Below are 17,833 nucleotides of genomic sequence, written 5' to 3' on the forward strand. Positions count from 1 at the left end.
TGGCCACACCCGCCTCATTGCGCTCGGCGGTTCCCCGGATCTGTCTCTTGCTTCAACAGTGTTTGGACGGAACAGACCCAGGGTCGCCCTTTCTTCCAGCCTCCGACCACCCTCCAACCTTCGGAGTCAGCCACTCATCTATCCACCGTCCAACCTTCGGAGTCAGCCACTCAGCTGTCCTCGGTCACCAGGACCAGCCAACACCATTTTTTGAGCCGAACTCCTTATTACCGATCAACCATGAGCTCCCAGATTCGTCAGAATTATTCCACCGAGGTGGAGGCCGCCGTCAACCGCCTGGTCAACATGCATCTGCGGGCCTCCTACACCTACCTCTCTCTGGTGAGGGTCCCCAGGACGCCCCCAGCCCAAGTTTCCCTCAGCTGCGCACCTCCGGCCCTCTGCGCACGCGCTGGCCTTCTTTGTCCTGTTGGATAGTCAGAAGGCGGAGTCCGCATGACTGGTCTCGCCTCCTGCTAACCGTTATTCCCGCCATCTCTTCCCGCAGGGCTTCTATTTCGACCGCGACGATGTGGCTCTGGCGGGCGTGGGCCATTTTTTCCGCGAATTGGCCGAAGAAAAGCACGAGAGCGCCGAGCGTCTCTTGAAAATGCAAAACCAACGTGGCGGCCGCGCCCTCTTCCAGGACGTGCAGGTAAATAGTGTGTGGGTAGCGGACTACATCTCCCAACAGTCCCTGCACTAGAGGCCCCTTGACTGTAGCGGTTTAGGCACCGCGTAGGCTTCTCGGAGATTGAGTTCAGTCTTTTGCGGGTTATTACAGCTGGAGATCGAGGCGCACCCAGTTCTCCCAAGACGTGGCGGTCCAGAGCGCAGCGTGTAGTATCCTGGGACGTGTAGTTATAGGACACTAGGGAATGACAGATACAAACTCTTAGACGTTTTTTTCCGGTTAAGCCCTATACTCTCGCAACTACTGGAAAATTAGTGTTTAGTCTTTTCCAGAGTATGTGGCTAGTACTGAGCCGTTTCTGTTTTCGGTATAGAAGCCAGCTCAAGATGAGTGGGGTAAAACTCAGGACGCTATGGAAGCTGCCATTAACATGGAGAAGAACCTGAACCAGGCCCTTCTGGATCTGCATGCCCTGGCTTGTGCCCGCGCAGACCCCCACGTAAGTATCTCCAGTCACGTCTGTAAGACCTTCCCTGGAACGATGCTTACATACTAAGCATTGGCCTCATTTGATTGGGCAGATTTCCTTCTGAGCCTCCTTCCCCCATCAGTCACATTGTTAGATCTGTACGTGGCAACATTTTCTTCTCTTTTATCACTCAGCTCTGCGACTTCCTGGAGAGCCACTTCCTAGATGAGGAGGTGAAACTCATCAAGAAGATGGGTGACCATCTGACCAACCTCCGCAGGCTGGCTGGTCCCCAGGCTGGGCTGGGCGAGTATCTCTTCGAAAGGCTCACCCTCAAGCACGACTAGGAGCCTCCGGAGCCCAGTGGCCTTTGAGGAGCCCCTCTGGTGTCAGGGCTTCTGCCTGAAGCCCCTCTCTGCAGCCAGTAAACCATACTGGAGCCCTCTCCCAAGCCTTGGACCAAATGGAAACAATAAAGCTTTTTGCAGCAGCTAGTGGTTTTGTGTGTGTATCCTGGGAAAAAAGGTGGGATCTGTTTTCACAAAGCTTCTGGCTGCACTGGGCTGGCAGGGAGAGAGGAGTTTGGCGCTCTAATTCTAAGACATAACACCTGTGGGGTGTTGCTGTAGTGGGTTTTCTGCTTTGCCAGGCTGTTAACTGCCCCCCCTAAGATGGTAGAGCCCAGACTCCAGGGAGTCTAGTAAAACCTGGGGTTGCTAGCTGGAAGCAGACAGCTGTTAAGGAGATCAGTAAGGAGAAGCCGGTTCACATGCGTTACGTTGCTGGGCACTTGCCAAGCTCTGAAGGTACTCTGCCTCAGTTCTGGGAGGCGAAGTAGAAATGTGAGCTCCTTTATATGGGTAAGTTGAGACAAACTGTAAATTACCCATGGTAACCAGGAGGCACACCCAGGTCTGACCTCCAAAGGCTGTTTGTTACAGGGGTGGAATTCAAGGCACATAATAGGTAGAACCTGGCTAGTGGGTCTGAGCACCTGAGGGCACGTGGTGTGAAAGAGGTGCTGAGCTAGGGGTTCAGGGCTCAGCACAGACAGAAATGGGATGTGAAATTATCCAAATGGGAACTGAAGAAGCTTGAAGATGACTTAAGCAGCTGCTGGGTCCAAGCAATAAAACGATGTCAACTCTGACCCCCTACCCCATCCTATTTTTGCTAGATGAATCTAAGAGGAAATGGCTGCTAGACAGCTGTTCTTTTGTCTGCTCAGCACCATGCCCTTCCTGCTGGTAATTCTGGTGGGGGAGGGGACACTCGGATGTCACAAACACTGCGGCTAACAGAAAGATGATCACACATCCAAATTCAAACAAATTCAAACAATCAGAGCTTTCTACTACCCTGAAGAGCGACTGATTCAGAGATGCACGTGTAGCCTAGGGACGATTAGAACTAAAAGGAGAAAGATTTTTTTCCAAAAGTAGAGTCATCCAGGGGACAGTAGGGCCAAAGCCCAGAGGCCAGAGTCCTAGAAACATGCTCTAAGCCAGTGCTGTCCAATAGCACTTTTTGCAGTGATGGAAATGTTCTGTACCTGCGCTGTCCAATAGGGTAGCCATGGGCCACATGTGGCCACAGTGGCTATTGAGCCCTTGCAAGTGGCTAGTGCTACTGAGGAATTTAAGAGCCTGAGCCAACTTTGCCACTTGCAAGTCGAGTCAAAAACAAGAGAGTTGCCTTCCTTTGAAATAACACGAACCCAGTGGCAATCCAAGTCTCTAAGACAGTAGAATGAGACAAGAGAACCGGGACCCGGCAGTGGGCAAGGGGAGGAATCAAGAGGTGAAGAGGAGGGAAGGAAGAGGAGGGCAGGGCCGGGATTGAGGCCCACCAAGCCCTCCGGTCAGACTAGACCTGAGATTCTTAAATATAGATGTATTTTTTCATCTCTGGACACACTTCAATCACACTGCTTCTGCCCTCCCCCCTCCCAATTGCAAACCAAGGGCAGCAGACACAGCACAGCACACGTGAGGGGTCCCTCCCTTTCACCAAAGCTGGGGGCAGGGCACAGTTTAGGGATGGAAGAGCCTCGAGGTAAATATGGAAGTTCTAGAATCCAGTGGGCTGAGTTCTAGACCAGAGGGAAGGGACCAGGATGCAGCAGTGGCGAGGTTCTAGATTTGGCAGCTGGGACCTAGAACCCAGTGGTTTCATGGTGGGTCTAGCGGTTGGGGGTTATGTGTGCAGGTACTGGGGAAGACAGCCAGTTGTCCTCAGCAGAGGGATTCCCTGTAGGGCGCAGGAGTTTAGAGATATGGGGAAGAGTTCAGACTCAGGGAAGGAGGAGTAGGGTCTGGTCCAGAAAAGGCCAGAAAGGCATCTAGACCAAGACAGCTTGTTCTCCAGTAGGAATGAGAAGCCAAGTGGTTCTGCCCCCACTTGCTTGGCCAAAGTGCAGAGGAAGAAGGGAGCAGGGGTGGAGGGATCCTCCAGGCAGAGCCGGACACCCCAGGGAGGGCTAAATCAGAGTAAACACGAGTGCACTGGCCTGGAGCCCAAGTTCTGGAGTTAAACCTGCATTAAGTCCCTGAAAGTGCCCAGCTCTGGACTTGATTGTCTCATTAGCAGGGACTCCACGTGGTTTCCAGTGCTTGGTGGCCCCGGGCCAGGGCTGAGCATGGCAGGCTCTGTATGCTGTAAAATTAGCCAGCTGCAAGGGGCTCAAGGAGCCCCAGCATAGAAGGCAACAGAGCAGGTTTCTGAAAACCTCTGGCACCACGGCAGGATAATGGCAGATTCCTGGCCTCTGGGATGGACTGGGGGACTCCAGGGCACAGATTATGCATTCTGGAACCCAAGAAAGGCACGGCGTTGTGGATTCTGGAGTGTTTGGGATTCCGAGAGTGGATCTAGAGGGGCTGGAGTGTATGGCGGAGCGGGTAGGGCTGTGGACCCCACAGAGGGCTGGGGATCTGGAGTGGAGTTTAGGGACAGCGCCATTCTGCATCCACCCTCCAGATAAGGGAGGCAGGGCTGGCAGGGGAGTGCGGGGCAGGGGACTTAGTTGCGCTCCTCGCCCAGGGAGCTGGCGGGGCTGAGGGGCTCGCTGGGGGTGCTGACTGAGCTGGAGGGAGCTGTGTCCACCGAGCCGCGCTTGCTCCCGCCGGTTGAAGACGTGTAGGAGGCGCGGCGCGGCCACTCCGGGGCGCGGATATTGCGCCGGTCCTTGGCAGCCTCCTCGTCCTCGTCGTAGCGCTCGCCATCTTCATCGGGTGGTCCGTCCCGGGGCTCCTCCTCATCCTCGCTCTGGTGCGGGCTGGAGTGTCTCGACAGTGAGGGCGATGGTGGCACTGAGGCTGGCCGCGGGTAGCGGTAGCCCTGGGTCTGGGTACGGAGGTGTGGGCACAAACCGCATAGTGAGCAGAGGCCTCTACAGCCTGCCTGGGAGTCCAGCGTCCTGGAGGCCTTGCAACTCCAGGAGGGACACCCCACTTCACCCCACCCTTCTAGCCCCTGGCCCCCTAGAGAGACCCCGGATCCACTTACCGCCTCAGCCTCGTGGGGCTCGTAGGTGAACTGTTCTGGAAAGGCCTTGGCCAGCGCCATGTGACGCGCGGACATGTAGTACTTGTTGGGGGGAAAGAAGAGGAGTGGGCATCAGGGGGCAGGAGCCTGACCCCGCCCCCAGCAGGTTTGGAGGTGGGGTGAACCCTGGTTACACGTTTTATGCAGATGAGCACACCCTGCGGTGGTTTCCAGTTGGCCCCTCTGCCAATCCGTCTTTCAGGCTCCACCCCTTATGTAGATAAGTAGAGCTGTGACTGGACAGTCTCTGAGTCACACCCCTTTAACAGGGGCGGAATTCTCCAGTGAGGTACCTCTTTGGCCGCACCCTTATGCAAATAGAGAACTTCCCACCTCGGTGGTCTTCCAGTCTGAAAGTTGATTCTTTTCTTAAAGGGACAGCAAGCGTCACAAATAGGAAGAGACCATGCCCTTTGCGCCAGCTTTCGAGGCACGGGGGATCAGAGACCCAGAGCCGTAAGTGACTGATTCACCAGCAAAGGACAGGGAGGGGAATTATACCCGGCCTAGGTATTTCCAGTCCAGAAGGTCGGAGAGGCGCTCCGTGCGGTTCCGCTGGATAATGCGCTGCCGCCGGCTCTGCTGGCAGAAACTGTAGAGGAAGGAGGTGAGCTGCGAGCAAGAATCATCCAGGCCTCGGAAACGCCGGTCCAGAATGTAGATGCCTGTCGGGGCCAGGACGAGTCTCAGAAAACAGATTGGGGAAACCTTCATTGTCTCTGGGACTCTGCGGACACCAGGACGCCTCCTCCCACTGGGACTCAGGAGTCCACCCCCTCCTCTCTTAGTGACCCAAGAGACCACGCCCCTCCTTCCCAGGATCCAAGAGTCCCAGCTCTCATTTCGGGCGCTCACCGTAAGCTGAGGGGTCTGCGATGTGTTCCTCCATGAAGCAGCCGAAACCAGAAAGGTTGGTGGAGACACTGGGGATACCCATAACCGTGCACTCAGCTGCGGGAAGGCGTGAGAAAGGTCCGCTTAGCTTGCCCCTCTTTATTGCCTTAAATCCCAGTGAAGGCCCCAATGGCGCCCTCTATTGGCGCCTTTAATAAGAGCCGGGCGCTGTGCCGCGCAAGTCAGGAACCAGACAAATAAGGCTGTGCATTAAAGTATGATAGTCCCTATTCCTTAGAAGGGAAGCTACTAGGCCCAGAAAAGGGAATTCATTTGCCCCAAGGCCTCAGGGTAAGGAAGAGTCCATAACTGGGTAATAAGGATGCTAATTTATTGAGCACGGTACTCTGGGCCAACGTTTACCGTTTTAATTTATCCTCATGACCTGTAAGACAACTTTTTGTGCCAGACTGCACTGTTTTGGTTGTCATAGCTTTATAGTCTGTTTTGACAAGAGGTAAGACAAGGTCTCTCATTACTATCACTGTGCACAGAGCACCTACTACACCTTGCTTACTCCCTTAAATAACGCTGAGAAATGCTTCAAGGAGTTTACTATAATTTTTATATAAGTGTTTCTAAAAACCTCTGTAAGCTGCAAAAGTAGGCACTACATATAACAAGGCTTATGGGAAAAATAGGGTTGGAGCTGGTCACAAAACCTATGCACCATTTTAACCGTGGATGAAACTGGCAAATTTCCTAATCATCACACAAGCACAGTTTAAAAGACTTGTCAAATTACTCATCATTTAAGAAATATTACAGCAAATGTGGTATTTATTTTGCCTTAAAAACATATGAAAGTAGCTTGATTGTTAGAGAACCGTGCATTTAGCTGTTGTTGTTTTGGGGAACCAAACAGTAGCAAATTGGGAGAAATCATGTGTGAACTCTGACATCAGCCCTCTAGTTACTTACATGAGCTACTGTGTCACAAAAACACATGAACAGATTGTTTTCATTGTTCCTGTTTTGCAAAGGAGGAGTCTGGAGCTCAGGGAGGGCCAGTCCCTTGTCCTGGGATCACGCCAGACGCTGAACTCACCTGGTGTGTAGCCCCAAGGCTCATAGTAGGAGGGGAAGACGCCCAGGTGGCAGCCGCGGACAAACTCCTCATAGTCCACAGGGAGCAGGGGGCTCGTGGAGGAGAGGAACTCCGGATGAAAAATCACCTGGCAGTGGAAAACAAGGGCTCAGCCCGAGCACCTTATTTAGCTACTCCATGGGGATCCCAGAGAGGATGAAAAAGTTGTCTAAAGCCACACAAGACAGTGTCAGGACAAAGAATGGAATCCAAGTCTGTCTGCCTCAGAAGCAAAGGTTCTTTCTAAACATTGCAATCCTTTAATATACCAGGGGAGATGGGGAATGTGAGGCTCAGGCTCCAGCCCCCATATCACCCCCCTCCCCAGCACCACCACCCCCACCCATGCCCAACCCACCCTGGCCAGTGCCCTCACCTTGACCCTGTCGGCACTACTATTGAAGAGGCCAATTCGGCGGATGGTGGTCAAAATAGGATCTGAGGAGTCGTCCAGCATATTGTGGGTGCACACAGGAGGGAAAGACTGCCGCTGTAGGGGCCACAAGTGGGGTGGGGGGGTCAGCAAGGGACAGAGGGCTTCCTACTTCCCCATGAGCCATGCTCATCCTGGGGATCTAAGGAGACAATTCCCATCAGGTTGTGGAGCAACAAACCCAAGAGCTTACCAGGAGTTGTAGATTTCCTACTTGGCTCTATCGGTAAAGGTTCTCTTTTCCCTTTAACCACCATAAGCCGAAAAGAAACTACAATTCCAGCTGTCTTAGAGGCAGAGCCAGTGTTAACATGCCTCACAGACTAGAGGGAGTTGTAGCTATCCTGTTCTGTACTCTGGGCTCTCAACAAAGAAACCCGAAGGGACTGTAACTCCCAGCAGTTGATGGGGGCTGTGCCTTTAAGGGGCTGCTTGCTGGAAGTTATAGTTTTCTTATGAAAATCCTGGATCTCTTTCTCTCCAAGTTCCTTTTACTCTCCATCCTGTATTCTCTCCACCTCCATCCTCAGAAGAGGCCCAAAGAAACCACAATTCCCAAGAGCCACTGGAGGAAGACAGAGCTAGTGCGATAGCAGTCCCAGGGGCTGCTGGGATATATAGTTCTCTGCAGCTGTCCCATCATTCCTCTCATTAAAAGATCTACTCATCTTCAGTTTACTGATTCCAGGAGCCCAGGAAACTACAACTCCCAGCAGCCCCATGGCAGAAACATCCTCAGTGAGGCCGACTGCCTTAGAAACTACTGGAAATTATAGTTTGACCAAAAACAATTCACACCTTGTTGTGCAACTTGGCTGTCTTGGTTTCCATTCCCCAGGACTGGGGGAAATCACCAACCCTGACCACAGGTACCAAAAACCCTTGACTCCAGAGAATAAAAGAACTCTAATTCCCAGAAGTTTCTGGGGCAAGGGAAGAGTCAAGGTAGCAGAAAGCCCTGGGGGCTGCTGGGAGTTATGGTTCTCATTTTGTGACTGCCAATTTTCTCTAAGGTTTCCCACCCATCTAATTAACGCCAGGTATCTAAAGAAGCTACAACTCCCAGGCGTTTTTGGAGACAAGACACAACCAGTGGGATAAGAAACAGTAGCTGCTGAAAGTTTTCAATGTTCTTCAGTGAATAACTGTTGTTTTTTGTTGTTTTTATTGTTGTTTTTTCTTCTTCTTTGATCGCACCATGCAGCACGTGGGATCTTAGTCCCCAACCAGGGATCGAACCCACACCCCCTGTGTTTAAAGTAGAGAGTCTTAACCCCTGGACTGCCAGGGAAGTCCCGAAATAATTTTTTTAGCTGACCTGGCTCTATCCCTAGAGGCCCAACAAAACTACCACTCCCAGCGGTCTCTGGGGGAAGAGGTGGAGGTAGCTTGCAGCAAGGCCCAGGGTTAGCTGGGAGTTGCAGTTCTCCTTTTGTGGCTCTCTTGACTTTAGTTTAAGGTCCCTTCCACCTTTTGTTCATGGATCCCCAAGGACTCAAAGAAACTACAACTCCCAGCAGCCTCTGTGGCAGAATAAGCTGTGGGAAAGCAGGCTGCCCTAAAGCCTTCTGGGAATTGAAGTTCTACCAGTCAACTCACACACACCCTTCTGACTTCAGAATTGATTCCTTGAATAAGGGCTGCCAACAAAGCAGAACTCCCAGCCATCTCTGGGGTCAGAGCTAACACGGCAAGCTGCCTCCAGGGCTGCTGGGAATCGCCATCTTTCGACTCAGAAGTCCAAACCATACCTGCGTGGCAAAGATGGCTCTCTTCATCATAGTGAAGTCCTCCTTGTCCAGCATCTTGTTCATGTCTGGGAGGCTCCCCCTGTAAGGCGAGCAGGGGGATGCATCTGGGAATGGGTGATGAGAGGGTTTAGAGCCCAGGAGGATGCAGGGCTGAGGGCGGGACACTCACACCAGCAAGGATTCATAAAGCTTCCTCCCAAACTTCTCCTTCACTGTGTTGGCCGTATCCCTGGAAGGAGCAGAGTGACAACATCACTTATAGACCAGCTGCCGTTTCTTGTTAGGCTTCTGGGGCAGCTGGGAAGTTGAGGTCTGAGCAGAGAAGCTCTGGGAATTTCTGGCTGGAGGATGGGGACTCAGGGAATAGGCCCTGGAAGGCTCGGATCCCTTGTGCTTTGCATCAGCTCTGTGGCCAGGGACAGGTGGCCTTCCCTCTCTGACTTCAATGCCTCATCTGTCAGATGGGGATAAAAATAGAAGCAACCTCAAAGGTTTGCAGTAGAATTCGATGAGGTCATGACAAAAAGTGCACAGTGCCCATCATACAGTGAGCCTTCCAAAAATGTCAGCTATTATTAGGACTTGGGCTAGTCCTGGTAGTAGTGATGCTAAGCCCCATTTTATAAAAAGGGAAAAAAAAATTCTGAGAGAGAAAAATGTATGGACACAAGTAAAGCTAGCAAAGAGTGCCACCCTACAACTTCATTGACATTCCTCTGTTCGTGGTCCTCTCCTAGCTGGCCTCATTTTCTACCCCATCTCCCTAGGGTACTCTGCTTCAGCCCCGCTGGCTTCCTTGCTGTTTCTCAAACATGCCTCAGGGCCTTTGCACTTGCCATTCCCTCTGCCTGAAATGCTGTTCCCCAGATACACACAGGGCTTCCTCCCTTGTTTCCACTCTTGGTCTCTACTTGCTGGCACTTACTCAGTGTGGCCTGTCCCGACAGCCCTGCCTCATATTCCAGTCCTGCTTTTTTTTGCCAGAGCACTTTCTATAGAACTTTCTAGAATGTGAACACAATGAGGGCAGGAATTTTGTCTTCTCTGCCTCACAGCTGTGTTCCCAGTGCCTAGAACAGCACCTGGCACACAGTAGGAGCTCAAGAAATAGCTGATGGCTAATGGGTGTTTTTTACAGATGAGGAAACTGAGGCTTGAAGATGGGGAGTCGTCTGCCTAAAGTCACAAAGCCAGAGCAGGACAGGGGCATGAGTGGGATCTCGCCAGCTTGATACCAGAGCCCTGGTCATGCTGTCACACTTGTCCTGCCTGCGACTGCGACTTCGTACTGCCCCCAAGTTGCAGGCATCTGGAGCAAGTAACTTTGCTGGGAATCAGGTGGGGGATGGGCTGATCATGTCACAGATGACAAAACTGAGACTCCAGGAGAAACAGGGGACCCAAAGCACACAGCTGGGAGTGGGAGCGGCAGGGATGCCAGGCCAAGGGCTGCTGACCAAAGCTGCTTGCGCACGGCTTGGCCCTTAAGGGTTTCCACGTTGAAATTGTTGGTCCGAGCTGGCATGATGAAGAAGGCAACCACTGTCTGCTCGCTGCCATTCACCTGGGGCAGAGGAAAGGGAGGGTGTGTGTGTGTGTGTGTGCATGTGAGTGTGTGAGGATCACATGGGAGAAGGCTGAGACCACCCACCCTTTTCCAGCCCCCAAGACCACGAGGACCCTGCCATGCCCCTTACTGTCAAGGAGAATTATAGGACAGAGCTACCATTCCCACAGGGACTCTGATCTTCTTTCTGGGTCCCTACACTCCTGTTTTACACATGGGTTTCCCTGCCCCCACCTCCCCAGGTCTCTGTTCTCCCCAGTCATGTACTGATTTTCTCATCCTCCTTGTCCCCTTGCAGACCAGGCCTTACTCTGAGCAGATAGTTGAGCCGGGCCAAGGCCTCTAGGAAGACATCGGCCCCCTTGTTGGAGAATTCGTAGCGGCCAGCGATAAAGAAGTACAAGGTTTTGTCCAAGTTGAAGTCCAGGTGCCTAAAGAAGCCACAAGACAGGGTGAAGCCAAGACCCTCACCCACTGGCCCCAGCCTTGAAACTACAAACCCCAGAAGCCACAGGGGCAAAGAACATCTTAGGACAGAGGCATCATGGGAACTCCTGGGAATTGTTCTTTTCTCCTTAGATGGGGATTTCCTTAAATACTCAGCCATTGTTCTGGTGCTCAAGAACTCAAAAGGCTGAGTCCTCAGCTGTCCCCTCTGTTGGCCCCAGGAGTCTAGGTTCCCAACCTCCCTCTCTCTCAAGACCTAGGTATCTGGCCTACATACCCATAAAAATGGCCCCGCACAAACTCCTGGATTCGAGCCTTGCTCTGAGCATGGAGGTTCTGGAACTCATGCATGGCAGAGAATTTCTTCACATTCAGTCCATTGGGGGTCACGATATCTGGGATTGGGGGAGAAGGTCCCACATTTCATTTCTTCATTTCTTCGTTCAGATCAATGTGGCTGAATGAGTAAATGAAGGAAAGACCCCTTTCCTTTCACAATGTCTTTGTTTCGACAGCTCCCCAGTGAGCTCCTGTGGTGACCCAGCTGCTCTGCCACTCAGATACCTTCTTGCCCAATATTGCATGCTTATATTCACAAGCCTGACTACAAGTCCCATCGGCCCCTGTGAATGGCTAACCAGACAGGGAACAGAGCAACATCAGGGCTTCTGGGAGTTGTAGCTCTTTTGTTTCCCCTATGCCACCCTGAGCTGGGGGAATGAGTCAATGTCCCCATCCTGCCTCTCTATCTTCAAGCCTCTTTTAGGGCCCCAACCATTTCCTATTCTCATAGAAATTAAAGCATATCAGTGAAAAACTATAACCTCCATCAGCTCCTGGGGCAAAATTCCAGGAATATAAGGAGTTGGACAGCCAAAGGTCTTCTGGGAGTTTTAGTTCTCACCTTATACCCATTGAGAATGGATGCTATAGTTTGGGAAGAATAACTGGTTCCAACACTGCTTTTCTCAAAAACAAAATCCAAGGAACCTCCTTCCTCTTTCAGAAGACCAATATCTACATTAGCCAGTAAAAGAATTTTACCATTTCTGAAATTAAAGAAACTACACTTCCCATTAGCCTCTAGGGCATGCAGCCAGGCAGCCTCATATTCAGGTCACCAACCTAGGGCATTCTAGGAGTTGTAGTTCTCTGCTCTTTACAGCAAAAACATTGGAACAGGCCTTGGCATAGACTACCTTGTTTATGTCTACGGACCCAGGCCTATTTCCTACCTGGTTTCCTTTTGAGTAGGTGCTGAGCCTCAATGGCGGTAATCTGGGACACGGTAGTGAAGACATGAGCACAGTGGGCTGCCGCCCGCTCCATGCAGTAGCGGTGATAGATTTGCCTCTCACCTGCTTCCTTGTCCACGTTGAACTGGGTAGGGAGGGAGGGCAATCAGGTTAGAAATGGGGAGAAGACAGGCGGTCCAGACTCCAGGGTCTTAGGGGAGATTGGGCCTTGAAGCTGGACTCCTGGGCCTGAGGGTGGAGGGGGTTGGGGACTTGGATTCCTGGGTCCTGGGGGAAGAAGGAACTTGATCCCCTTGGGCTTTGCAGACAGCCTTGGGCTGTCCTGAAATATTGGCAACCCCCATCTGCCACGCTCCCAGCTCACATTCTCCAGGTTGTTGTAGAAGTCCACGGCACCGGCACACAGGTATCGCCCCAGCAGCGTGGCATGGGTCGTGAAGATGGTAGCCACGGGCAGCCGCCGGGCACGGCATAGGCAGAGCCCGATGCCCGCCAACCATTCATGGAAGTGTGCAACCACATATGGTTTCTCCTCGCTCTGGGCCAGGAACTGTGGGACAATAGGGATAGGGCCACTGTGTCTCCATGTGTGTTGTGAAGACAACCAGCAATCCCCAACGTGGATGAGGAAGCAGGGGAGAGGTCAATCTATCCCCACAACCGCACGGTGGGTGGTGACCCATTGCAATCCCCATGGGACAAGGAGCTCTAAATCCTTAAGGCAGCCAGACTAGCTGACCTCATTCCCAGAGGTTGATGGGAGCTGTGTTTTTTTGACCAACCTTCTAAGTCCCAAAAGGGCCGAATTGGAAAGACCAAAGTTTTAGTGTCCCCAAGTCCTGAACACAATTCCTGGACACCTTTTATGTCAATCAAGAGTAGACCCGGGCTTCCCTGGTGGCGCAGTGGTTGAGAGTCCACCTGCCGATGCAGGGGACACGGATTCGTGCCCTGGTCCGGGAAGATCCCACATGCCGCGGAGCGGCTGGGCCCGTGAGCCATGGCCGCTGAGCCTGCGCGTCCAGAGCCTGTGCTCCGCAACGGGAGAGGCCACAACAGTGACAGGCCCGCGTACCGCAAAATAAATAAATAAATAAAATTAAAAAAAATAAAGAGTAGACCTGTACCGGATACTGGTTGAAGGACTACAACTCCCAGAATGCCCCAGGAGCAGCCAATTCATAAACTGTCCCAGGATATGGGAAACAGTTCCTTGAGCCTTTTAAAATCTAAGAGAGGGTCCGAATTGGGGTTCCTGGTTCTCAGATAGGCTGGGGATTCCCAAACATCCGGGGACCCATCTGAGAGCCAAGTCCCGCCCATATTAGAGAACTACAACTCCCAGAACTCCTTGGGGGTAAGCCCTCCCGTCAAGCCAGCCTCCCCGAGAGCAATTGGCTTAGAATTCCTATATTTGGAAGACTGGAGTGAATGAAGCTGGGGTTGGGAGACTGGGTCTTTGAGGAAAGAAGAGTCTGGGCCCCTGGATGTCCATATTGCCAGAGATCAGAGCTAATCCTCGGTTTAAAGGACTACAACTCCCAGAATGCTCTGGGAGACACTAGCCACCCTCTGGCCTCGGATGGCCACTGTAATTTGGGGCCTGGGGTCGAAAGGAGTGACACGGGGATTGGCAGTGGGGCCTACCTCACCCAGGAACCAGGTGGTGAGGAAGCCAAAAAGGACGGCGTCGTTGCCTTCCCGGTCATACCAGGGCACCCCGATGTTGCACGTGTCCCATAGCTCCCCCTTCCAGCGCTCCAGGGCCCAGGCTGAGGCCCCCACGTCGAGGAGCACCACCAGGGGGCCCCCCTCGATCAGCCAGCGCCCGAAATACACCTGCAGGGGGACACAGGGAGGCTTAGGGTTTTGGCCACCTGTCTCTGGGCACAACAACTGCGTTTCTCCCATCCCCAGGGAGACGTCTGGGCTCATGGCCTCAGTGCTTCTACCTTCTGTTTCTGTATCTGCTGCTAATTTCTCACCTGCTGCCTTATTTCTCTATTTGCCATTAGTTATTCCCTCCACAATATTTTCCCATCTCGGCTGCAGCATCTCCCTCTCCCTTGCTTAGTTTCTCTAACAGTTGCCTCTCTTCTCTACTTATAAACCCACATTGCACATGTCCTGTCTCTGTGCCCCCACTGCGTTATTTTTCCACCCTGCTAATCATTTCTCCAGCCCGCTGCCTTGCTTCTGTGTTCGCTACCACATTTCTCTCACCAACCATAATGCTGCTTTCTCCCATTATCTTTCCTTTCTGCCGCTCACTCCTTGTACTGGATCCTTCTTCTTCCACTCGCTCCCTTGTTTCTGATCCTTTCGCCATATATTTGTCACCTGCTTCCTCTTTTCTCTGCCCATAGGCCCATCTTGTACTTCGCAGCCTCATTTCTAACACTGCCCACCCACTTTCCATGCACGGGGGCTACATTTTTCTACCCACCGCCGTGTTTCTAAGCCTCTCGGTCCCATTTCCGGCCCTGCCACGTTTCATTGAGCTGTTGCTTTCCTCCTGAGACCGTGGCCCGGATTCTGGGCCTGCTGCCACGGCTCTATGCGGCCGACAAGCCGTCCTACTCCTCCCCAACCTGGCTTTTCCCGGCTTTGGGCGCCTGACCCCCTATGCTCCTCCCCCTCCCAGCTGTTGTCTGCCCTTTTGCTGGGGGGGCTATTCTTAGGCCCCCAGCACATGGACAGCAGCTGCCATGGGGGAGGAAATGGGCTGCCCTAGGGTTCCTTAGGGACACAGTCCCATCTAACTGGACTCCAGACCCCACCCCAAATCAGAGGCTGTGAACGAATGAAGGCAGCATTGTACTTCTCCCTCCCAGACCCCAATGTCTGTACCTCAGCCCTGCTGCCTGATGACCCTCTCCCTGGGGGACAGCCACTTCTCTGTCCTCATCCTTCAATTCTCATTGGGTGCCTGGGACTCTCCCTTCCTCTTTTTTATTTTTCCCCTCCTCCTTTTAATTCCTGGCTGCGCATCCAAAACTGTCCCCTGGGTTTGCCTGCCTACCTCTCCTCTCTTCCTCAATACTCCATCTTCCTCTCTCCTTCGAGATCCTTCTCTCTAAAACATCAGGCTACCTCTTTTCTGTATCTGGACTCTGTCTATTTCCCTATTGCTCTAACCACTGGGGCCACCATCACTTTTTGGAACACTCAGCCTCTCTCCATCTGGCTTTCTCCTTTGCCTGCCTGTCCACCTCACTCTGCAAGTGTGGCTGCTTTCAGTAATCATGATGATGATAATAACCGCGACGATAACAGCTCACAGACAGTACTAACTGCATGCCAGGGCCTGGGCTGAAGGCTTTTTATGACCTAGTTCATCCTCCCAGGAAACCTATAAAGAGGAAGCTATCAGCATGTTCATTCGCCAAGGTCACAAGGCAGGAAGCAGAGAAGGCGAATTTGAACTTCAGGCTCCAGAACTCCTGCTCTGGCCTCCTGCCTCACCCCCAAGTCCACCTCCCCTGGCTTTTGTCTGGCTGTCCATCTAGCTCTTTTCCTCTCTCTGGATCTGAGGATCTTGGCCTCTTGGGACCATCTTTCAGTCTGTCTCATACCTGCTGTCTGTCTGTCCATTCACCAATGTCTTCGAGCTGGGGGTGCACCCACTCACTTCACGGGCTCCTGCATCTGTCTGAGTGTCTGTCCGATGTCTGCCCGGGAAAGTGCTGGGCCATCCTGAGTTTCTGTCCACGCCTCCCTCTCTCCCTGGGGCTGTCCATCCCCTGCTCCTTCTCTTTCTGCTGCCCCCACCCTGCCCTCGGCCAGGCCATGTCCCACCTTGCAGCCCTTGCTGTTCATGGAGTCCAGCGTCCTCTTCAGGGCTGGGGTCGGGGGCTCGAGCAGTTCCACCTGGGTCCTCACGCCCTGCTCCGTGTACGGTCCCACCAGGTAGTAGTTGTCGCCCCACTCATCCCCTGTCACCTTCGCCTTCGTCTGCAGCACCGTGTAGATGCCACCCACTGTGGGCAGAGGTCCACAGATCTGGGGCCTGGGGCAGGGTTGGGGGGGGGGGTGTGCCGCGGGAGTCCCAGACCTCTGGCTCAGAGGGAAAAGGGGCCTGGGAGCCCACACTTCAGAGTCAGAGCAAGGAGGGAGAGGGCGGTGATGGACAGTACTCCTGGGTCTATGGGAGAAGGGGGCTGGGGTCGGGACTTGAAGGGTGGAGGGTGCTGAGTCTGAGAGAAGGGGCTGGGGGCCTAGGCTTCTAGGTGTGAGGGAATTAGGGGCTGGGGCTGAGGAGGACAGAAGCTGACAAGGGTTATTAGGGCCTAGCTTCTTGAGTTCCCAGCTTACAGGAGCTGGATTTAATTCCCAGTCAGGCTCCAGGACACAGTAAGGGAGAATCCCTCTTTGTGGCCTCATTTAGGTTCTCGGAGTTGCCCAAAAGAAGCCAGAGCTGTTATTCCTCACCCCCCAGGGACTCTGCCGACCTGTGCCTCAGTTCCCTCTCCCCACATGGGGACACAGGCATGCAGGGCCCTGCCCCTCCCATGACTCCATTCCAGACCCAGGAGTCTGGGCCTCCAGCCTCCTTACCTCCTGAAGCCTGGGCCCTGGAGATCCCTGTCTCCATGTTCACAGACCTCCCCTTTCTCTCCCAGGACTCAGCAAAGCAAAATCCCAGCTCCCTTTCTTCTAGATTGCCTAGCTCTTGGGATTCCAGCCTCAGCCTTCTCCACACCCAGAACCTCAGAACCTTTGGAGCCCAGAACCCAGAAATCCAGGCCCCCAGCCACCCCCATCCCAGGGCCCAGCCCTTGACCAGCTTAGGACTTTCCAGCCTTTCCCCATTTCTGCGCGCATGTGTCTGAGGCTACAGGCTCCTCTATTCCTAAGAACCCAGAGCTCAGGCCCTCAGAACCCAGGCATCCAGGTCCTAACTCTCTCTCACCCTAGGACCTAAGCATTAGGGTCTCCAGCCCCTTCATATCTTTACTCTCAAATGACCAGTTTCCCAAATTCTCCCACCACGATTCATGCATCGTATCTCCAAGTGGGCTCTCTCCCAAATCCGGAGTTACATCCCAAGACCCTTCCGCCTAGGGCCACAGTTCTGAAGTGCAAAACCCCTCCCCCCATCTCCTTCCCTACTGAGGACCCAGGTCTCTGGTCTTTTTTCATGTTAGCCCCCTCACCCCTAGGACCCAGGACCTGGGTTTCCAACCTCCTTTCATCTTAGGCGACTCATCCCCTCCCTCCAGGGCCCAGGGGACAAACTCCAGTCCCTCCCCAAGGACACAGGAGTCACAGGCTCCTTGCCCAGGACCGAAGAGTCGTGCCATGCAGACTCGTTCCTCCGTTACTCTACAGTTCCGGGCCCCCATGCCCGACTGCCCTTCTCGTCCGGGTCCCTCCGCCCGGCATGCTCACCCTTGTTGGCCACCTCCCAGGCCACCTCAAAGAGCACTGTGTTCTCCAGGTCGAATTCATCCTCCCAGTCCTCCAGTCCTGGCAGTGAGGACATGGACAAAGTGCGGTTTAGAGGCATGGCCGACGCGGTTAGAGGGCTCCGGGGGCCACAGGTGGGGGCCCCAGAGGTGTCTGAGGAATGTACTGGGCAGGGCGCTGGGCCAGGTAGCTGGTGCCCGACGGGAAGCTTGCACCACCCTCGGCTTCCTATTGCACGACCGCACTACCGCCGGGAGCGCTCGGACCGGGGCCCGAGGCGGCCGCAGCGTCACTGAGCCCAGTGGGGGTTCCTGCAGTGAAACCTTGCGGCCACCAGGAG

The 17,833-nt window shown here is 53.5% G+C and overlaps 2 protein-coding genes across 2 annotated transcripts; one reads left to right on the forward strand and one right to left on the reverse strand.

Annotated features, from left to right (window-relative positions):
- FTL (ferritin light chain) lies at nt 1-1,593 on the forward strand. Its single transcript, XM_081215956.1, has 4 exons — nt 1-342; nt 509-655; nt 1,008-1,133; nt 1,298-1,593. Exons 1-4 carry the CDS (start codon nt 241-243, stop codon nt 1,448-1,450), a joined length of 528 nt encoding a protein of 175 aa, XP_081072082.1. The 5' UTR covers nt 1-240; the 3' UTR covers nt 1,451-1,593.
- Nucleotides 1,594-2,976: 1,383 nt separating this feature from the next.
- On the reverse strand, nt 2,977-17,794 carry GYS1 (glycogen synthase 1). The gene is made up of 16 exons (XM_081216769.1): nt 17,476-17,794; nt 15,883-16,064; nt 13,732-13,923; nt 12,449-12,634; nt 12,064-12,208; nt 11,106-11,223; nt 10,692-10,812; nt 10,272-10,378; nt 8,984-9,043; nt 8,815-8,893; nt 7,007-7,120; nt 6,592-6,718; nt 5,505-5,600; nt 5,151-5,314; nt 4,611-4,691; nt 2,977-4,448 (listed from the first exon to the last, which is right to left on the reverse strand). Exons 1-16 carry the CDS (start codon nt 17,591-17,593, stop codon nt 4,125-4,127), a joined length of 2,214 nt encoding a protein of 737 aa, XP_081072895.1. The 5' UTR covers nt 17,594-17,794; the 3' UTR covers nt 2,977-4,124.
- Nucleotides 17,795-17,833: the final 39 nt, after the last annotated feature.

This window comes from Mesoplodon bidens (assembly GCF_964165515.1).
Source record: "Mesoplodon bidens genome assembly, chromosome: 18".
Lineage (NCBI taxonomy): Eukaryota > Metazoa > Chordata > Mammalia > Artiodactyla > Ziphiidae > Mesoplodon > Mesoplodon bidens.